At 40.5% G+C, this 21,279-nt stretch overlaps 1 protein-coding gene across 12 annotated transcripts in view; it reads right to left on the reverse strand.

Annotated features, from left to right (window-relative positions):
* Window positions 1–9,803: 9,803 nt before the first annotated feature.
* Window positions 9,804–21,279, reverse strand: part of TEAD1 (TEA domain transcription factor 1) — a 178,529-nt gene continuing 167,053 nt past the window's right edge. For all 12 annotated transcript variants that reach the window (XM_033152197.1, XM_033152266.1, XM_033152274.1 and 9 more), the window contains 3 exons: window positions 13,628–13,768; window positions 12,359–12,511; window positions 9,804–10,805 (listed from right to left, as the gene is read on the reverse strand). In XM_033152197.1, coding sequence (XP_033008088.1) covers window positions 10,692–10,805; window positions 12,359–12,511; window positions 13,628–13,768 — 408 coding nt within the window. In that variant the 3' untranslated portion in view covers window positions 9,804–10,691. The remainder of the gene's footprint in view (window positions 10,806–12,358; window positions 12,512–13,627; window positions 13,769–21,279) is intronic.

The following is a 21,279-nucleotide window of genomic DNA, read 5'->3' on the forward strand; positions in this document are numbered from 1 at the left end:
CTTCGCAAGCAGTGACACAATGGGATTTTGAAGGTGGCAGAGAAAGCCATTGGGGTGAAAGCAAAGAGAGTGACTGAATGCAAGGTATTCAGGAGAACACCCATCTGATCCCTGTACTTCTTGAGATGGGCTATATAGTTATGAGGAAAATCGGCAATCCTGGGATATCTGTGATAAACAATGACCATAATCAATATTTTACATCCTATGGAAATATACATCCGGTATCTTTCTTGTTTTATATCTGCATGTACCTGTAGAGTAGGGCTATGCAAGCCACCCCCCCCCCCCCGATTTGGCAATTTGGATCAGGCCCCAACTCAGTTTAGATGAATTTAGATTCTCAAATCTGAATCAAATTTTCAAAATCTAAATCTTTGTTCCCATCATTTATTTATTTCCACTGGGAAACCAAAATAGTTCAAACCTCCCCCACCCCACCCCACCCCATAAAGGCGCATGAAATTTTGAGACATGGTAGCTCAAGAGGGGGTTAACCTTGCCAGATTTCAGACAGGTAGATCCAGCAGTTGAACTGAAGGATAGACAAAAGACAAGCTGAACAAATGAATGAGGATGAGTCTGAAAAAGGACTGGGAAACAAACAGGTATAGAAGAAAGGCTGAGTGTGTGTGTGTGTGTGTGACAGAGAGAGAGAGAGAGAGAGAGAGAGAGAAAGAGAGAGAGAGAGAGAGAGAGAGAGATAAAATCAGACTGTTAATCTCTTTCAAGACTTTGGTATTTCACTAAACATGTATTTTGAAATGCAGGTCTGCTAAGTAGATTTGTGAGCCCCATGGCAAATATTAGGTTGCCCGCCTTTCTGGTTTTAATGCATGGATGGGCACAGTAGTACAACATGGTTAGGCAAGCCAGGAGCCATCTTTTTGTCCCAACGCCCTCTTCCCCTTAGCAGCTTTATTGACATCAAGGTGCACCAAGGCTACAGAGAGAAGAACTAAAAGAAAACACACCACACACACACAAACAGTGCATAAGTCGGCTACCAATTATTTATCAAAACATGTTGGTTCAAACAAATCTTTAAAGCACTGCTGAGATCCAGTCACTTCGTGAAAATCTAAAAAGCAGAAATGAAACATGGCAACTTTAATTCACAGTTTCTAACGTGCATAGCTATTTAAGGAAAATGCCAACATTTCTGAAATATTTGAATGATCTCCGATGTCCTGAAACAGCATTGTCCCCTGTGGAATTTAAATAATTCAACTGTAGCAGCTTTACCATGACTGCCAGAGAAGTGACTGTGAAGAGAAACAATGATCATGGAAGATCTGCAGAGCTGTACAATCAACTCTGTGGTGATCTGAGAACAAAAGGCGGGAAAGACTTCTACCTCAGGAAAGTGTGTTGGTGAATAAGTTACGTAGAACAAATATACCTCAGCAGGAGTTTATTCTGAGAGAATCAGGAATGCAACATTAGCTGCATAAAGTATGGAATGGAGAGAGAATTTCTCAGGAAAGATGGGAAGGCAGAAATATCTATATAAATGTTGACAGATCTGTGTTGCACACACAACACACGTCATGCAAATTAATTTCTCTCTCACCATAACTGCTATATAGATGTACTCGGGAGTAAGCCCCGTTGGATTAAATGGCGCTTATTCCCAGGTAAGTGGGTATAGTATTGCAGCCTCAGTATATAATTCTACTGATTTTTTTTGGGGGGGGGGAAATGCATATCCCTCACACCATATTAAACAGTTGCTTGAGAATGACAGAACAGTTCAGAAGTTCTTGATCATTCTGATGAAAGCAGCAGACTCCCTCTCTCCAGCTTCACCTCTGACCTTCCGTCTGCCTCCATGAATATTTCCCACATCTTCAAGCCTGCCTGCCGTACATCATTGCCATGACATTTCACTGTGTAAATGAAAGAGTTACTAATGCGCTCAACCTATCTAGTATGGCCGGCGCAAGTTTCTTTTCTATTTGTTGCCTGGGCTTTAAAGAAAGTCGGGATAATGCCATGTAATGAGGGAACAGGTATTTCTCCCCCCCCCTTTATGATCTCACTTCAAATGATGCAATACTCTTACTTCATGAATCTCACATCACTTCATTTTTTATTTCCCCCCCTTCCTCAGTAGTTTACTTGTGGTTTAGTGTAAAAGACTTACTTATAGCATGAGAGGATCCTGTGCATACTTTTTCAGAAGTTTTACCATGTTTGATGAGTCTTGCTCCTAGGGAGAGATACATAGCGATGGAGCCAAAACATCACCTCAGCAGGATTTAAGTGGAGTCAATTTAATCATACAATTATAGAATTGTAAAGTTGGGACCATCTAGTCCAACTCCCTGCAATACAGGAATCTCAGCTAAAGCATCCATGACAGATGGCCATCCAACCTCTGCTTAAAAAAACCCAAGGAAGGAGAGCCCACCACCTCCTGAGGGAGACCGTTCCACTGCCAAATTATAATAACAAAAGGACTTGTGACACCTTAAAAGCTAACAAATTTATTGTGGCATCAACTTCTGTGGACTACACAAAACACAAAACATAACAATATAACCAAATGCCACAAGACACTTTGTTCCTTTTGCTGCAATAAGCAGGCAACCCCTTTAGAAAAACCTGTCATAATGATATCCCAGCACTCTCTCTCAAAGGAGGTATTGCTAAAAATTGCACACCTGGTCAATGCAATTTGTAAGATGTAGAGTATTAATGGAAGCATTGTTGGTCTTCATTGGACATCTTCTTTCAAGGAGGGGCAACTCTTTTAAGAGTATCAGTATTTGATTTTCCACCCCAACTACTGAAGCCCCTGCAGCTGTAGGACTGCCTGGCAATGTGGTGGCACCAGTGTTGTGAAACATGGTATAATACAGAACTTCAGTCTTGTCAAGTGACACAGTCCTTTCCTTCAGTTCCCAGGCAATGTTCCCACAACTGACGGTTTCTAGTCAAATTAAAACAGATGCAACAATGACTTTATTTTCTTTATTTTTCAATCGATACTGTATGAATACAAAGTTTCTAGAAAGCTACAAAAAAATCTACCACTTTATCAAGAAGGCATCAAAATGTGTCACTTTGCAAAGACATGGAACACCTGCAGTAACCGACACAAAAATAGCATTTTTAGAGTGATGAAATAATTGCACTTAACTGTCATGGATATTAAAGTTATCACACATATGTACCGCGAAAGCTAGAATACATATTTTTTACAAAGCACTTTTATAAAAAAATTCTCTGCACACAAACCCTATAATTTTCATATTACTATCATACTAAAGATAAATTCACTTTAAAGCCAACACTTAAAACATTTTTTTAAAAAACAAAGAAGGTACCAGTACCTACACACAGACAACAACAAATACAAGAATACTGTACTGCCAAAAGGTTTGATTGAAACTCATTTTGAAAACTTCAAAATATGTTAAGACAAGATTTGAAAAGTTTCATATTTTTTTAATATTTTTTTTAAAAAGAGCTTTCCCTCCATGTCTAAGCAGGAGGTACTTTGTCATCCAAAGGCAGATTCTACACCCCCCCCAAAAAAAAATAACCAGCAGCAGTACAATATTAAAGTAACCACTGACCATATATGAATATGCTTAAGTCACAAACCCAGTTTATACACATTACACAAATAAACAAAGTGAGAATTCCATTAAGTCATTTACAAATGTGAACAAATGCATGTGGCAAATAAAAAATAAAATAAAAAATAAAACTGTTTTACATAAAACGTACTGATATTAAAGAATTAAAGGCTATTCAGGCTTTAAAAACTGTTATAAAATTCTTTTGTCTTTTTTTCAGGCACATATCGTTTTTTTTTTTATCCGCAGTCATGAGCCTGAAGCGGAGGCCCATTTGAAATAAAGAGAACAGAAACAAAAGGCTGAACAAAAATAGAACTTGTGTGTAAGGAGGTAACTGGGGCATATCCTCTCTGTGAACTGAGTGCACTTAAAGAGTTAACTGACAAAACATATTTAGTTTGTTGTATATAAAAAAGTATCTCATAGCCAGACCAACTTCCTAAGATGGAATTCAAGACTTCCAAACTTCTTTTATCTTTCAAATTATCCTGTCTTTCTTTTCGGGGGGGGGGGTGGCCAGAAGGAAGAAAAGGAACATATTTAGAGAGAGAAAATCAACCTGAGTAAGGACTGAAATGAGGACCACTTTACATGTTACTTGCTGCCCATGGTGGCTGCACTCAAACCCTTCTCCGTACCGGTGATCAATGGGGCAGGGAGCGATATTTAAATCCTAAAATTGCAGAGTTGGAAAGAGCCCGAAGGGTCACCCAGTCTAACTTCCCACAATGCAGGAGTCACAGCTAAAAAAATTCCCCGGCAGGTGGCCACCCAACCTCCATTGAAGAACCCCCAATGAATGCTTTACTGTAGGGTCCCACAGTAGGTAGGGCTCGGGGTGGGGGGAGTGTAAAGGGTGAGCTGCCCTGGTGTGCATTTAGAACGGCATACATGGCAGATGCAAAGGAGTTTTAAGTCTCTGTTGCATGGACTTCCAGCAAACAGAAGAGCTTCTCAACAGCAGCCACAGACAGTGAACGTATATTGGTCCCTAAAGAACCGTATTTTGCATGACATGTGTTGATGATGTGGGCCAATGTTAATGCATTGCTCTCTAACTGACTTCTACTAAATTCTCAAAGACATGGTTTGTGCTTACTATTATTTAGAGTATGACAGGCAAACCATGGTTCTGAGCTACTTGTCTGCTTTCATTTTCCACCTCTGCGCATTCAGCTTCATAAGTTCACGTCCATTGCCAGAATGTGGCAGCTTCCGGAAGCTGAGCAATGCCCAACCTATGGTGGTCTGTTAATTCAGACATCTGAACCATAGGTAGTGGAAAATATGAATCACAAACCTCCTCTGAACCACCGTTTTAGATTAGGCTTTACTACTAGATTGAATTAACATAGCCATGCCTTGTAGACACCACACTAAGCCATAGTTAAGCATCTTTAATCATGGTTTGGCTTGATGTCCAAACTGAGCCATAGAGAAGGAAGAATGCCCTAGGAATTAGATCAAGGAAATAAAGTATAAAGATTTCAACTTTTCAAGTTCTGCAAGCCAACTTCCATTCAGTGTAATAGTTCACTCTGTTACTTGAAGGTGACAAAACAGGAAAGTTGAATTCAATGCAGTTGCTAACCTGAATGGACTCTCGAATGGGTGGGAAGTGGGTAGTTAGTTACTAAAGTTGCAAATTATTCAGTATAGTGGTACGGTACCTAAATAAAATCATTCTAGAATTCAAGTAAGAACAACATTACATTTGTAAAGTAAGCTATGTTTCAACTGCCACAAATTGTACCATTATCCCCCCCCCCCAAATTTTGTACACCAAACAATAAATAAATTCATTCATTTGCAATAAAATATACTCCAGCCACTTGCTTACCTATATCTGTTGCAGCAGATATATTCAATAGCTGTAGATCTATTTTGGCACCATTTACACATAATGCAAAGCCAAAATATGTCTTGGCATGAATGAGCAAGCATGCCGGTGCACAGGAAGAAAACCATGGCTTCTTTATTCTTCCCTAGCCACGCTGCTGCCACATTACCAGTAGCTAAGCCACAGTTTATCTATGAACCTGGGCTCATGAAATATCTTGCTTCAAGCAAAAACACAAACTGTAACCAAGGTTTGTTCTTCGTGTGCCACTCCTGGGTTGTTTGCAGGGAGATAAACCACAAGCTTGGGTTCACATGTTGTGCTAAGCCAAACTATGGCTTAGTTCCTGGTACCGTTGCAGCAGCAGAAGTGAGGGAGAGTGAAGTGGCTGTGATTTTCATATTGTGCACCAGGACACTTGCTCATTCATCCCAAGACCAAGTTCGGCTTAGTGTTAAGTGTGACTGGGGCCCGTGTACTTCTGAAGCCAAGCAATCCTTACTAGATGAAGATGTCAGAAGAAAGTGAAGAAATACAAATTTAAGAAAACGGGAGGGGTATAACTACATATATTTACCACTTTGTGTGCTACACACTAATTTTAAATAAAAATTATTATTTTTTTGTCTATTAAAAACAAAAGTGTATTCACAGCTACAAATCTCCTCTGCCAAGCTTTTGGTTTTACTGCTATTAGTTCTCAGTGATTATTAATTATGTTGTATCCCTCTGAACCAATGTCAGTGCTGTTGATGTCTCTCGAAAAACATGGTATTGCCCAAATGCATGGGTGGTATTAAAATGGCACTCTTTCCTACAATGAAATAGGAAATGGTGCTGTTCAAGGGTCTCCCCAAGGACATTTATTCCTAACAATTTGGTGCTAAAAAGCACAGGTCAAATGGACTGTTTCATTTTCTTCTACACTTTCATTTTCAATTTTAGGCATCCAACTGCTCAACTTTGTAAACAAAACAAGTGCAAATTTAAAGAAGAAAACCATCTTCACAGATTTAGAACTACTATGATGATGATGATGATGATGATGATGATAAAGTCAAATTTGTCCTTTGCCTGAACTTCTGCTATTTATATGGACTCGTGTTACTCAGATGCAAGACTGGATGGAGAGGGACATGGCAAAGGGTGAAATACTGACCGCTTTCCTATCCTTGCCAGCCAGCAATGCTGCATAAACAATCACAAACGGTTGAATAACATAGAGAATAGTTTTTTCCAGCATGATGCACTCTTGTGATTTGCAAAAAGCACACTACTATAAAAAGTACTCTTTTGAGAATGGAGGCCTGTTAGTTTTGACTGTTTCCAATAAACCAAAGGCATTATGGTGATCTCTAAATATTTTTGGTCTCTACAAATTGTCATTTATTATGGCAGCACTTTTCTAAGCTGGAATTTCAAAACCAAAGGCACTTGCATGCGAGAGTGCAGAGAGTCACAAAGGTTTAAGTATTTGGTCATGAGAATTTAAGAAGGCAGCATTATTATTCATACAATTCACTTTTTGCAGAAAATTCTAGCGCTGTTAAAAACGTTTCATTTTGGTATCGATATTCCAACTATGTAGTGATGGGGTGACTTATATAGGACGGTGTTTCAGGGCCAAGTAGCCAAAAGGCTTCTCTTCGGGAGATTTTTTTTTTCCTTTTTCCTTTATTTAAGTAAACCAATTAATTTACTACATAAGATTGGCATGGTAAGCTAAAAGGTACTTCTACTATAGCACTAAGGCACTGCATATTGTAATGCTTTGGCAGCTCGGAATTAAGAAGTTCCTACGACAAAGTAACAGTTAAACAAGGGAGATGCTTCCAGCTTACAAAAGAGCTCACAGTTTACAGGCAGCCTTTTGGACTACACAACCCACATAAACATCTGACAGACTTAAGGCTTTCCAGAAGAAACATGCAGAGGGGGTTTACACCCAACGTAAAGGTAAAGGCAAGGCAAGGCAAACAGCTCCCGGGAAGGTTTTACAAAAGTGGAGATGCAATAAACATTGTGACTCTTCAAACAGCAGAGTTATTACATAAAATCGTGTCCCAGGCTGCATTAACGCAAAAGAGAGAAGTGTACCTGGTTTGCAAACTGACTGCTCTTCCACACACCTCAAGGAGTTGCTTTGAGATGCACATTTATTCTAAAAAATGTCCAACTTCTTTTAAAAAACAAATCCATCAAAACCAAAAGCCTCGTAAAAGGTAACATTTTTTTTTTAAAAAAAGTAGTTTTAGACTTGTAACACCAAGTGCTTCAAAATAAAGGGCTACTTTAGATGAATAAGATGCAGTGCTAATTCACCGTTAGTGTTAAAAACTGATGAAGAGTTACAGCCATATAAGGATCTGATTTTACAGTTCACAGAGTTAAAATGACTGAGAGGTTCATCTGCTTTAATGTCTGTAGGACAAAAGGCATGCAACTTGCAGAGCCTAGAGGCTATACAGCACTGGACTGACTGCAGCATGCCATGAGAAGGGCTGAATAGGAGTCATGAATGGAAGACTGCATGCAACGTGTTACAGTTTTGCAGTGTTCCAGAAGTTGAGTAGCTCCTCTGACAACTGAATAGGACAAATCTCCAAGTCATTTATACCTTGAGCATTTCCTGCTCCCATGTTGGATTCTAACAGTGTGAAAGGTTTTATGCAGGCATAAAGAAATTTCTTTCTGAAGTTACAATTATTCTAAGCAGCAAACTGAATATGTTTCTTAAGTATGCACGAAGCTGCATTTCAAAGTGCAATAGCTATTGACCTAGTGCCTTAATGTAAAGAAAGACATTCTCCATAGTTCATGATTTCATCCTGCGGGCTATACAGCTTCTCATAAGTGGCTGTAGGCCAGGGGTAGACAACCTAAGGCCCGGGGGCCGGATGCGGCCCAATCGCCTCCTCAATCCGGCCCGCGGACGGTCCTGGAATCAGCGTGTTTTTACATGAGTAGAATGTGTGCTTTTATTTAAAATGCATCTCTGGGTTATTTATGGGGCATTTCCCCCCAAAAAATATAGTCCGGCCCACCACATGGTCTGAGGGACAGTGGACCGGCCCATGGCTGAAAAAGGTTGCTGATCCCTACAGTGTAGACAGTAGGTGGAGAGAGGCAAATACTTGAATGGAAACTGTAGCAAAGTTGTTGTAGCTCATCAAACCCTACAAACCTCATGTAGTGATGGATTTCTGGGTGATTTGCAGTTTCTCACTACCTAACACAACTCTCTTTTATCTAAATTCAGCTGCTGAAATGAAGGCAGCTAACTAAAAGCAGACTTTTGTGTGAATGAACTGCACGTTCAGTTTAGTTCTACAACTGAAGCCAAATCTCCAAACTCAGAATGTGCTCAGATGCAATTTATTTATTTATTTATTTATTTATTTATTTATTTACTAGGCTCTGACTGATAGATTTTGCGGTTGTGGTAAAAATCAAAGTAGACCCAACAAGTCTGATGTTTGCCTGCCCTGTATCATAGGTTAACATTTACTAATAACATAAACAAGTTCCAAGACACTTTTTCAGCCTTTCATCACGTAGGGCAAGAATATATATATTTACAAAAGCTGCCTCTGAAGGGGAATCAAACCTTGTGTAGTGATAATATATTTATAAATCTGAAAAAAGCTCTTCCTCGATTGTTCTTAGGAGCACCAAATGTTTCTACAGTGATGGAGGGGATGTGGGATATACCATGTCTTAGGAAGTCTGAAAATGGATTGCAGGAATTGATAGTAAGATCCAGTGTAAATTTATATGCTTCATGGTTTGAGGCCATTAGCTACCAGAGTTTTCACCTTACTGAGTGAACAAATCCTGTTAAGATGGACCTACACAACTTGTGATCTACAAGCCACATACATTGTCAGGCCTTTTTTGGGTGACAGTACTCAGTGGTATGAAGTGCCTGGGTATGGAGTCACCTCTTGTTGTTGCTCATGGGAACCATTCTGTATAGGCTCCCATGCCACGTTTATCAATATATGAGGATTGTCACCTCTCTTCTAACCCCCCAAAGTACTGCACATTGCGGTCTGTCAAGTGCTTGACAACCCTCCTGTTTTTGCATTTTCAGGCAAGCTGAAAGAGAAGGAGATTTCAATGGGGCTCATAAAGTAATAATTGTGTCTTTTTTTGTTTGGCGAAGCCTGTGATTTTCTAGCATTTTAAAGACATTAAAAACAGATGAACCTTTTGATTGTATATCAATTATCATCTCAACCACAGTGCTTTTTTGTGGTTTTCAGCTGACAGTTTAATTGTAATTCAACAGTCACTTTAATTCCACACACCCCCTTTACATTTGCTTATCACTAATTTTGGTGTTGCAATTTATAGACTCATTAGGAAAAACGAAAACAAAAACAAATTGTTCATATAATATATAACCACACACAAAAGATTACGTACACCATAAGTCTAATTTTTCAGTATTTACCTAGTTATTGCAAAACGAGTCATCTTTTAAATAAACAAATGTCCTTATTAGTACAATACTTTATACCTTTTTAATGCACTAGATATAATTAGTAAAAGGGAGGAAGTCTTCTCGCTTTGCAATACCTGCTTGAAAAGTTAAATGGGTTAGAAGGTTAGTTTTAATACAGAGGGAAGAAAAAAAATATTTTTTGCCTACTTTTAGGACCTGTCTGCTCCCATCAGGCATTTTTAAGGCTATGTTTGTCATTTGGCTTCAAACAGAAATTGAGTTGCAGTTATAAAATAATTTAGTGAATTACATTCGTTTGTATCGTCCACAGTAATCAGTTATGAAGATAATTCTAAGAAGAATTTGTGTGCTAATTTATGCTTATAGTTAAAATTCATTTCAATTTCACTAGCATCTTAAAAACAGGGTTTTTAAAAATTAATTTAGACAAAACACCTCATAAACTCTTATAATTGCTGTTAAGTTTTCCCATGGCAAACGCTCTGTCTTATATTTTTCTAACACAACAAACAACAAAAATTAAAACTTCCACAAAGGCCTTGAAATTCTTAAATATAGTCTTCCCAAGGAACGGTGGTTGTTGTTTTTTTTATAAATTTGAAGAACACTTTGTTTTAGAAAGAATTTGTACAACTGTACCAGAATTTCACAGCTACAATATATATTGACACACTAAAATGAGGTTTAGAAAAATGTAGGGGAAAGCTCAGCCAGAGGAACCGCCACATAGTGTTGAGGTTGACAGTCTGTGTTTTGATAAGGAGTTAAACAAAACATGTCTATAAATAACTGTTCAGTCCTTTACAAGCCTGTAGATGTGATGCTGTGCACCATGTTCGCTGTTTGAAACTTCAAATACACAAGCCATGCAAAGTAGAGTTTCTTGTGTGTCCCTGTTCGTTACAACCTGTTTGTGTTTTTATACATATAAAAAAAAGACAAAAGACAAGGTATTAGAAACTGGGTCATTTGCTAACACAGGAACAAAAGCAAAATATGTAATTGTAATCACTGGAGATACACACACACACACAAAATTTCACTCTCGTATATGAAGAGACATACACCTCTCATCTGTCAAGGTTTCTTGGTTAATGCCTCTCTAATGCTGACTTCTGACTCAATGCGTATAGACATTAAAGAGTACTCTGCAGGTGTGAGAGATAGACTTATTTGGGGGGGGGTGCATAATCCTATCTCCCGTACATCCAGCACTATGTAGTCTACAACATATTGAGTAGGACTTCTCATGGAAACCATCTCAACTGGATTCTGACCTAGGTTCTGCAGCTCCAAATTTCTGACAGAGTTTCTGGAAAAGAATTTGGCAAGGCAGGATCTGCTTTTTGGGAAGCTTCCAGAGGCATATTTTTGGAATACTTCCCAGGAAAACCAAGCTGCTAAGATTTTAAAGGAACAATTTGCAGGAATCTCCTTTCTCCTCTTTGAGAATGTGCAAAACTGCACAGCAGTACATTGATATGAGCAGAACCGATCTAGAAGCGAAAACCCACCATGAGCCAAAATGTTCTGTTCCACTTATCCCTGAATTTAAGGTCAAGCAAGAAAAAGAACACAAGGCTACAAGGGAGCTCTGCTGTTGTTCGATCGAAGCTGCGTCTCCCAATCTTTAAGGGCTTGGAAGAAGGGTAATGCATATGAAACCAGAAGCTATGAGAGGAGGGAGGATGAAAAGAAGGAAATATAAAGGTGAGAGGGGTGGGGCAAACAACAAGGAGGGGTCCCATGCAGGTCAGTTTTCCAGAGTTAGGGTATTCAAAAGCTACTGTGATAGATCCATTCAAAACAGGTGATTAACATTGAACACAGCTTGAAACGAGTTGTCTCACAAAGTAAACTACCAGGTGTCCCAGAGAAGCACTTTTTTCTCTGCGCTCTGAACCAACTAGGAAGTGAATTTACCACAACTTCCATGTCTCCAATCACAGCTATGGTGGGACAGCCAGTGCGGACACCAGGCCCAAAACTCACCCAGGCCAAGGAAAGGATTACTGCCCTCCTGTTACTGCAAGCTCTAGAATTCTAGAAGTAGAAATATTATTTACTACAGCTAGATTTCAGCCTCTTTTCCCCACTGGGTTCTAGATCCAGGGTCAAGGCAAAGAGGCTAATGAGTGGCCAACTAGATATATAAATGCATCCAATTCTCTACCACAGAGGTCCCATTTATAAATTATCTCTGGTGGATTTGCCACAGAAAAGCTACATCTTCATGGCTTTTCGTAAAGCTGCCTAGCACAGGGTGTTTGGACCGCTGTGTAGATTTAATAGCAAGATTGGAGGTTCTGCAAGCCAAAATTAAAGCACAGAACCTACCTTTGGCAGTAACATTGTACTTGACTCAAGAGCATGGAATTTCTAATCCTTGCAAATAAAAATCTGCCTGCTCCCAAAGAACTGCAGAAAACCACCAGGAAAAGTGAAAGAGAGAAACGTTACCAATAAAATTGTAAAGTTTTCCAACACGCTGTTCATCATATATTTTTCTGGTAAATGCTTGAGCTTGTGGATGAAATTGATCATATATTCACACATTGGAGAGCGGTTTATTCTAAACACAAACCGGCCATTCTCAAACCGTGCGTATTCAGTCTAAGGACAAAAAGCAAAAGAGAACAGAACGGAACTGTCAATGAATGAAAAGCTCTTTTTTATTTTATTTATTCTGTGAGTCACTGTATAAAATAAAATAGGATATTAAAATCTTAGGATATTAAAATGAAAATTTATTTCAACTAAATTAAACATACCATGTAGCTAAAATATCAGTTTCTCATAAAAGGAACAGGAGGAAATAATATATTGCTTATAAAATAACCTTAAATGCTGCCTTGATATTGTGGCTCTGATATAAACTAGGGCTTGAAGGAACAACTAAAATCCACGTTAAAGGAGCTTTCCTGTTTTCTCTGTTGAGTTGGGAAATGTTTTGAATGTACTATTAATATTCTCTATTCAATGTGTTGAGCATTCTCAGGCTCACAGAATAAATCTTACATGGAACTCTTTTTGGTACTTTGAAACTCCAGGAACTTATGGTCAGGGCCACCACTTAATTCAAGTTGTTTTGTGTGCATGGGTGTACTGATTGATTATGGATCATCTGTGAGCAGGAACAGAAGAACGGTGGATCTTTCCAACTGAAACGCAACCCCTGCACTAAAATTCCACTACAGGGAAACATGTGTGAACATGCATGTATACACATACACACATGCACAATATACACGTATAAGGGTCAATAGAGGGTGCTGCTGCATGGTATGCAGGATGCCCTTCAGAATATCAGAGCTACCACAGAGATTCATGGCTTTGCCCTCCTAGAGGAGTCTCTTTCCCCTCTTCCAAATGGATAAGCAAATCAAAACTGGGTTGTAAGGAGTCTATTCTATTCAGCCCATAGTACAAAATTATGCATAGATCCACCAGGATCCTGCATTAGTATTAACTGCAAACCAGGGGTAGCCTATGCAGAGCTCTCCAGAGCTTGTTGGTTTACAACTCCCATCATTCAGCCCCTGGCGGAATGGCCAATGCTTGGAGATGAGGAGGGATGTAGTGCGACAACATCTGGGTGTCCCCCAAATTGGCTTACTCTGCTGTAAGCTCAGTGATTTAAACCAAGGACAGCTTGGAGGAAAAAAAACACTTCTAGAGAAAACAGTGACCTGGCAGCAATCAGGCAAGCAGCAAGTTTGAAGATCATACCTCTACTTTTTCTACCACTTGCTTCCCGAACGAGCAGACTTTGGTGGAACAGGTGATTGTCATGTTTTCTGAGCTCTCATACTGACTAGTTACACCATAGAATGCTCCTGTATCATCTTGGATGTTGCAGTTTAAGTCCGCCTGCAGGAAAACAACAACAGATGCTTCCTCAACTACCGACATTGCAAAAAGAAAGCATTTATTATGAATGCTATTTGAAATAAAAATTGATCTGCTTTAGCAATCCCCATCAAAAGCAGACTTAAGATCACAAAAGAGCAAATTGCATTGATATCCCCTGCAGCTGCAAAAGAGCTGCCAGCAGATTTTGCACAGCAGCTTTGCAAGATGGGACTGGGATGCAGATAACACACCTGCAGCCCCAGGCAAATTTCGAGGGAGTGCCCTGAAACAATTCTCATTGCCAAGGACAACAGCTGCGCTATTTCTCTTAGGCTTGGGTTCTGCGCTTCCAAATCGTAAAAGCTTTTGACAGCCCAAGTACTAACCCAAGGAATAAAAAAATATAATGATACAGCAGTTCCATGGAAAGAATAAGGATTTCTCGGCTTAGACCCTGAAGATCAGCCTAGAATTGGATTTGGATAGCTAACCCAGCCACATAGTCAAATAACCAAGGTCCATAAAAATAACCCACCACTACAACACGAAATGATTAACGACATATATTCTCCAGCCCCATATTTGGCTGGAAATAAGAACTTTGAGTGAAGGGTGAATGCTTCTGTAATGCATGTCTGAATGGTGCCCTTTGCATACTGAGATGCAAAAATTATTCTCTGTGCCTATAATTTGCAGCAGAAGGAGCAGCTCCATCTCCATCGTCCAGCCAGGTCACTGAGATCCAGCACTGAGGCCCTTCTGGCAGTTTCCTCACTGCGAGAAGTGAAGCTATAGGGAACCAGGCAGGGGGCCTTCTTGGTAGTGGTGCCCTCCTTGTGGAACACCCTCCCATCAGATGTCAAGGAGATGAGTAACTATATAACCTTTAGAAGACATCTGAAGGCTGTATAGGGAACCTTTTAAAGCTTAAGGTTTTATCATGTTTCTATATATGTTGGAAGCTGCCCAAAGAGGCCAGGGCAACACAGTCAGATGGGCAGTTAAATTGTTATAAATTGCTATTATTACTGTCTGTTGATTACAGTATTACAGTATATAATGCATTAATCTATCAATATACTATAACTTGTCGGCATGGAACAAGTTTTACATATCAAGACCCTCAACTATTGGACACGATGCATCAAAAAGAACCCCACAACATGCACCAAAACTGAGCTGGCTGCAGGCAAGAAAAATACTCCACATGGGTAAGTGTTTTCGGTCTTCGGGGAAATGAGGAGGCAGCCTGCATGTGTCACAATAGTCTTGCCTAAACAGAGTCTTCAAAACAACAGGAAAGCAGCAAATGCAGAAAGATTACAAAGCCCTTTTCCACAAAAAGAGGGGGTTTCCCAAGGGAGAAGCATAATTAAAACACAAATATTCGGTAGTTAAAATTGAACACGGAGAGGTCACTTGTTAAACAGCACAGAGGCTTCAATTACAGTGGAAATGCCGTGAGGCGTCAGTCATATGAGCGTATTAGACTTCCCTCTCCTTCTCATTGAACGGTGCTCAAAGAGCAGAGATTCCAAATTGTGAAGCAATTCACACACACACACACACACACAAAACACTGCATCATCTGGATCTTTGGCACACTTTGCTGCCAGTTGTGTGCTGCAGCTTTGGAAATGCTTCCAGGTCTGCCACATGGCTGGGCTTTTGATGACCAGGCCAAGCTACTCTACTCCCCAGCTGCTCTCTGACTCATTCAGGGGAACCAGCACACTTGCACCAAGTTGCAGCTGGGCGGGCAATGGCTTATGAAGCAATGGCTTATGAGTGCCATAAAGCTCGCCGTGCAGCAACGGTCCTCTCCGAGGAAACAGAGGGGGCGAAAGCAGCAGGAGTGGTTTCTTCCATCTCAGATTTGTTTCAAATGTGTCTGAAATGCTGGCTAAAGATGGTCAGTCCACACAGCTGACCTCATCTCTCTACGGCAACTCGCTTGCCAAGTCTCATTCCGTTATGCAATAAAAATCACATCTAAAGGGGGGGGAGAGACATTACAATAGCCTTTTTGTGAATGAAGGAGACAAAGAATCAACATGCCTCTAAAGACGGCAGCAGACACACATGAGAGACGTGGGAGGAGACCATGTGGCCGAGCTCTTTCTGAACACTAACCACACTGAATTCATTATTTGTTAACAGTGCCTGACAAAGGAACAGCATTATATTTTTCAGGTCACAGCTATTTTACATGATAAGAATAGGAACAAACCTAACCATCCAACTCATGTTACTTTGCCACTAATTATGGCATATATTTACATCTATAAAATGAGAGAGATTTTTGGGCATGATTTAATGCCCTTTTATTGTGCAGATTCCTTTATTTCCATTCCACATTTGAATTTCAAAAATGCTTTGGACTTCAAAGCATCTTTTTTTTTTTAAGTGCACTAATTACAATACACATTTTCTAGAACTGCTTGTTTGCATTGCAGATTTCTAAAATGATAGGTATTCATTAAAATGCACTTATTAATATCACCCACACTTCTTAGAATGAGAGTTTTGCTCTCCATTTTGCAATGGTGTTCAGACACACAAATAGGTTTTCATTACAAAGCAATATTGCAATCATCTAATATTGTAACAGCACAATTCTAAACATGTTTATCCAGAAAGCAAGGCTCGTTGTCTTCATTGGGACTTACTCATGGGTTGACATGCGAATGCGTATATAAAAGTAATCAATCCTTTCAAAAGGAGGTTATGCCCTGGACTGAGCCAGCACAGACTATGCACTTATAAAATATCTCAATCTTTCATTCCACCTGATATGAAACCATCCATAATATTTCATGCTAACAGGTTTAGTTAGAAAACTGTGCCAAGATACTGCACAAATAAATAGTACACAAAATATGAGAATGTATGGTTAATGATACATTTTTTGATATAAATATTGGCCCTGGCACAAGACGGATGGGGCCAAAGCTGGGAAATACTCTGTAGTAGGGTTCAGATGTATGCATCTCAGCTTAAAAGGCCGAGATATAAACAAGACTTCTGCCCACAGGGTCACAACTATGAAAGGACACCTCATGAAAAGAATGGTATGGTAGGTAGATGGAGATATGCCTATTCAACACTTGCAGCAAACTGTGTACATAGTTACACCATAATAAAAAAATTCTTTCCAGTAGCACCTTAAGGTAAAGGTAAAGGGACCCCTGACCATCAGGTCCAGTCATGTCCAACTCTGGGGTTGCGGCGCTCATCTCGCTCTATAGGCCGAGGGAGCCGGCGTTTGTCCGCAGACAGCTTCCGGGTCATGTGGCCAGCATGACAAAGCCGCTTCTGGCGAACCAGAGCAGTGCACGGAAACACCGTTTGCCTTCCCGCTGGAGCGGTCCCTATTTATCTACTTGCACTTTGATGTGCTTTCGAACTGCTAGGTGCGCAGGAGCTGGGACCGAGCAACGGGAGCTCACCCCGTGGCAGGGATTCGAACTGCCGACCTTCTGATCAGCAAACCCTAGGCTCTGTGGTTTAACCCACAGCGCCACCTGGGTCCCTAAGTAGCACCTTAGAGACCAACTAAGTTTGTTATTGGTATGAGCTTTCGTGTGCATGCACACTTCTTCAGATACACCCCAGAGCTACAGGATTATAGCCACCTTCTCCAGGTGCTTTCTTGAGTTTGATGTAATATATAAGCAGGGAAAATGTATGTCTATATGTCCAATCCTTTCCTTCAAATTTGGAGTGAGAGACAAGTGGTTGCTTGTATCAGAGTTTAGGGCTGTCAGAGAAAATGGGAGCGGAAGTTTTCCGATGTCCATTTATTCATTTCATGTCCAGGCCATAAATCAACCCAGTTGTCTTCTTACAGTGAACTACATTTAATTGATTACATGTCCCCACCCCAATTTGCATTGAATTTCCTTTACATTGAAATGAAAGGGCTGGAACAATGTACTGCGACGTAATTTATATAAATTGTGTAAGTTCCACCATAGTAGATGGTGAGAAGAACAACAGTTTTTGGTGGAAGTTGAACTGCAGCAGAAGCGGAGCGCTGCTGCATGGAACAAATATAGGGAAGAAGGGAAAACAATGTCTTCTCGCAAATTTGTCTGGGTTACAAACTTTACTACATGTTGCACTTAGCTTTGCCGCTTCAGATCTCAGAAGGCTCACTCTGTACCGGCAAGGAACATTGGAGAGGCTTGAAGCACTTGGTAGCAGCTAATACACAGTGGAAGTGAGGAGCACGTTTAAGGATTTAGATTTGGTGGACAGAGTGCCTGAAGAACTATGGATGGAGACTCGTAACATTATAAAGGAGGCAGCAACGAAAACCATCACAATGAAAAGGAAATACAAGAAAGCAAAGTGGCTGTCCAATGAGGCCCTACAAATAGCAGGGGAGAGAAGGCAAGCAAAATGTGAGGGAGATAGTGAAAGATACAGGAAATTGAATGCAGATTTAAAAAAAAAATAGCAAGGAGAGACAAGAAGGCCTTCTTAAACGAGCAATGCAAGGAAATAGAGGAAAACAACAGAATGGGAAAAACCAGAGATCAGTTCAAGATAATTGGAGATATGAAAGGAACATTTTGTACAAAGCTTACCATAATAAAGGACAAAAGTGGAAAGGACCTAACAGAAGAAGCAGAAGACATCAAGAAGAGGTGGCAAGAATACACAGGATTTATACCAGAAAGATATGGAGGTCTCATACACCCCAGGTAGTGTGGTTGCTGACCTTGAGCCAGACATCCTGGAGAGTGAAGTCAAATGGGCCTTAGAAAGCACTGCTAATAACAAGGCCAGTGGAAGTGATGATATTCCAGCTGAACTATTTAAAATTTTAAAAGATGATGCTGTTGCTACACTCAATATACCAGCAAGTTTGGAAAACTCAGCAGTGGCCAGAGGATTGGAGAAGATCAGTCTACATCCCAATCCCAAAGAAGGGCAGTGCCAAAGAATGGTCCAACTACTGCGCAATTGAGTTCATTTCACACGCTAGCAAGGTTATGCTTAAAATTCTACAAGGCAGGCTTAAGCAGTATGTGGACCGAGAACCCCTAGAAGTGCAAGCTGGATTTCAAAGGGGCAGAGGAACCAGAGACCAAATTGCAAACATGCGCTGGATTATGGAGAAAGCTAGAGAGTTCCAGAAAAACATCTACTTCTGCTTCACTGACTACCCAGAAGCCTTTGACTGTGTCGACCACAGCAAACTATGGCAAGTTCTTAAAGAAATGGGAGTGCCGGATCACCTCATTTGTCTCCCGAGAAATCTCTATGTGGGACAAGAAGCTACAGTTAGAACTGGAACAACTGATTGGTTCAAAATTGGGAAAAGAGTACAACAAGGCTGCATATTGTCTCCCTGCTTATTTAACTTATATGCAAAATCCATCATGTGAAAGGCTGGACTGGATGATTCCCAAACCGGAATTAAGATTGCCGGAAGAAATATCAACAACCTCAGATATGCAGATGACACAACCTTGATGGCAGAAGGTGAAGAGGAGTTAAAGAATCTTTTAATGAGAGTGAAAGAGGAGGGCGCAAAACATGGTCTGAAGCTCAACATCAAAAAAACGAAGATCATGGCACTGGCCCCATCACCTCCTGGCAAATAGAAGGAGAAGAAATGGAGGCAGTGAGAGATTTTACTTTCTTGGGTTCCATGATCACTGCAGATGGTGACAGCAGTCACGAAATTAAAAGACGCCTGCTTCTTGGGAGGAAAGCAATGACAAACCTAGACAGCATCTTAAAAAGAAGAGACGTCGCCTTGCCGACAAAGGTCCGTATAGTTAAAGCTATGGTTTTCCCAGTAGTGATGTATTGAAGTGAGAGCTGGACCATAAAGAAGGCTGATCATCAAAGAATTGATGCTTTTGAATTGTGGTGCTGGAGGAGACTCTTGAGAGTCCCATGGACTGCAAGAAGATCAAACCTATCCATTCCTAAGGAAATCAGCCCTGAGTGCTCACTGGAAGGACAGATCCTGAAGCTGAGACTCCAATACTTGGGCCACCTCATGAGAAGACTCCCTGGAAGACCCTGATGTTGGGAAAGATGGAGGGCAGAAGGAGAAGGGGACGACAGAGGACGAGATGGCTGGACAGTGTTCTTGAAGCTACCAACATGAGTCTGAGCAAACTGCAGGAGGCAGTGGAAGACAGGAGTGCCTGGCATGCTCTGGTCCATGGGGTCACGAAGAGTCGGACATGACTAAACGACTAAACAACAACAACAAATATTCCATGCTTTCCGCTCTCAACCACTGGGAAAATTAGAAGGAGAGAACCAATGGAAAAAGCCCAGACAGCAGTTCCTCCACCACTGTAATTATGACTCAGCACAGAGAAAGGCACAAGATGCAGAAGCATTTAAAGCCCCTTCACCTTAGAGGCTATAGGAACGGACCCTTCATAGTTCTAAACAGCAAGAATGGGGTTCCTTTTTACATGGTAATTATAGCATATGGAATGGATCTAGGATGTTAAGGCAAATGCATACCACAGGAGAAGAGTCTGGGCAGACAGACGTAAACTGTGTCGCTTCACCATACCTTGAAGGTCCTAACTTGCGGCATGTGTCAACAGTCCTTTTATGACCAACCATTATCTGTTTGTGGATCAGACATTCTTTGGTGGGAGCGCTTGAAAATCTCACGTCCGGCAAATGTATATTAATGAGGCTTTTAAAAAAAGTTTCACTTCCCCCCACCATAGAAATGTTATTTTCCAGGGCAGTGGGGCACAGCATGCAGCCTACCGACATGCAGGGTTGACGGCAGCCCTCAGTTTGACTTTACAAAAAGCACTGGCTACACAACAGTCATTAATAGCAGCATTTTTGTGACATCAGGGATTCTTACATGCAGGGATGTCTTGATGGTGCAGTCAGCATTGCTAACCTGTTCCACTAGATGGCAGGTGACAGTTTGCAAATTGTTTCAATACCAGTTGTAGAGTGAGCATAAAGTCGACAGTAAAGGAAGCCTGCTCTTGGTAAACTGGATCAGTTTTATAAATGTTGTGCTAACATGCTAAAATTATCTGTAAATTACTCATGCCTTTGCAGGGCTGGCAAGATTGAAAACCTGTCACGCTACAGGTCTGAATAAATATTCTGCCTTGGTTTTTGAATAAGATTTTGGCATTACTTAAAAAGATAAACTAAATTACTCAGTGGCTGATCAGAACCATGACACTACTACAACAACAGTTATCTATATGGGTTTAAGAACTGTCAGGATTGAAAATAAATTTACTAAATCAAGCGGCTGTTCAAAATTAGTGGCAGCACTGAATACTTCAAATAGTTTTGATTGTGATGACTGGTTAAAGTACAGAGACACTGTATTTGTATAATGCTGTTTTGACACACTTGAACTGTTTTATTGAAGCAATGTTAAGTTTTAACTTGGTTTTCACTTTACTTTTATTCTACTGTACTGAGTTCACTGGATGCGGGTGGCGCTGTGGGTTAAACCACAGAGCCTAGGGGTTGCCGATCAGAAGGTCGGTGGTTCAAATCCCCGC

Source organism: Lacerta agilis, chromosome 1, assembly GCF_009819535.1.
Source record: "Lacerta agilis isolate rLacAgi1 chromosome 1, rLacAgi1.pri, whole genome shotgun sequence".
Classification (NCBI taxonomy): domain Eukaryota; kingdom Metazoa; phylum Chordata; class Lepidosauria; order Squamata; family Lacertidae; genus Lacerta; species Lacerta agilis.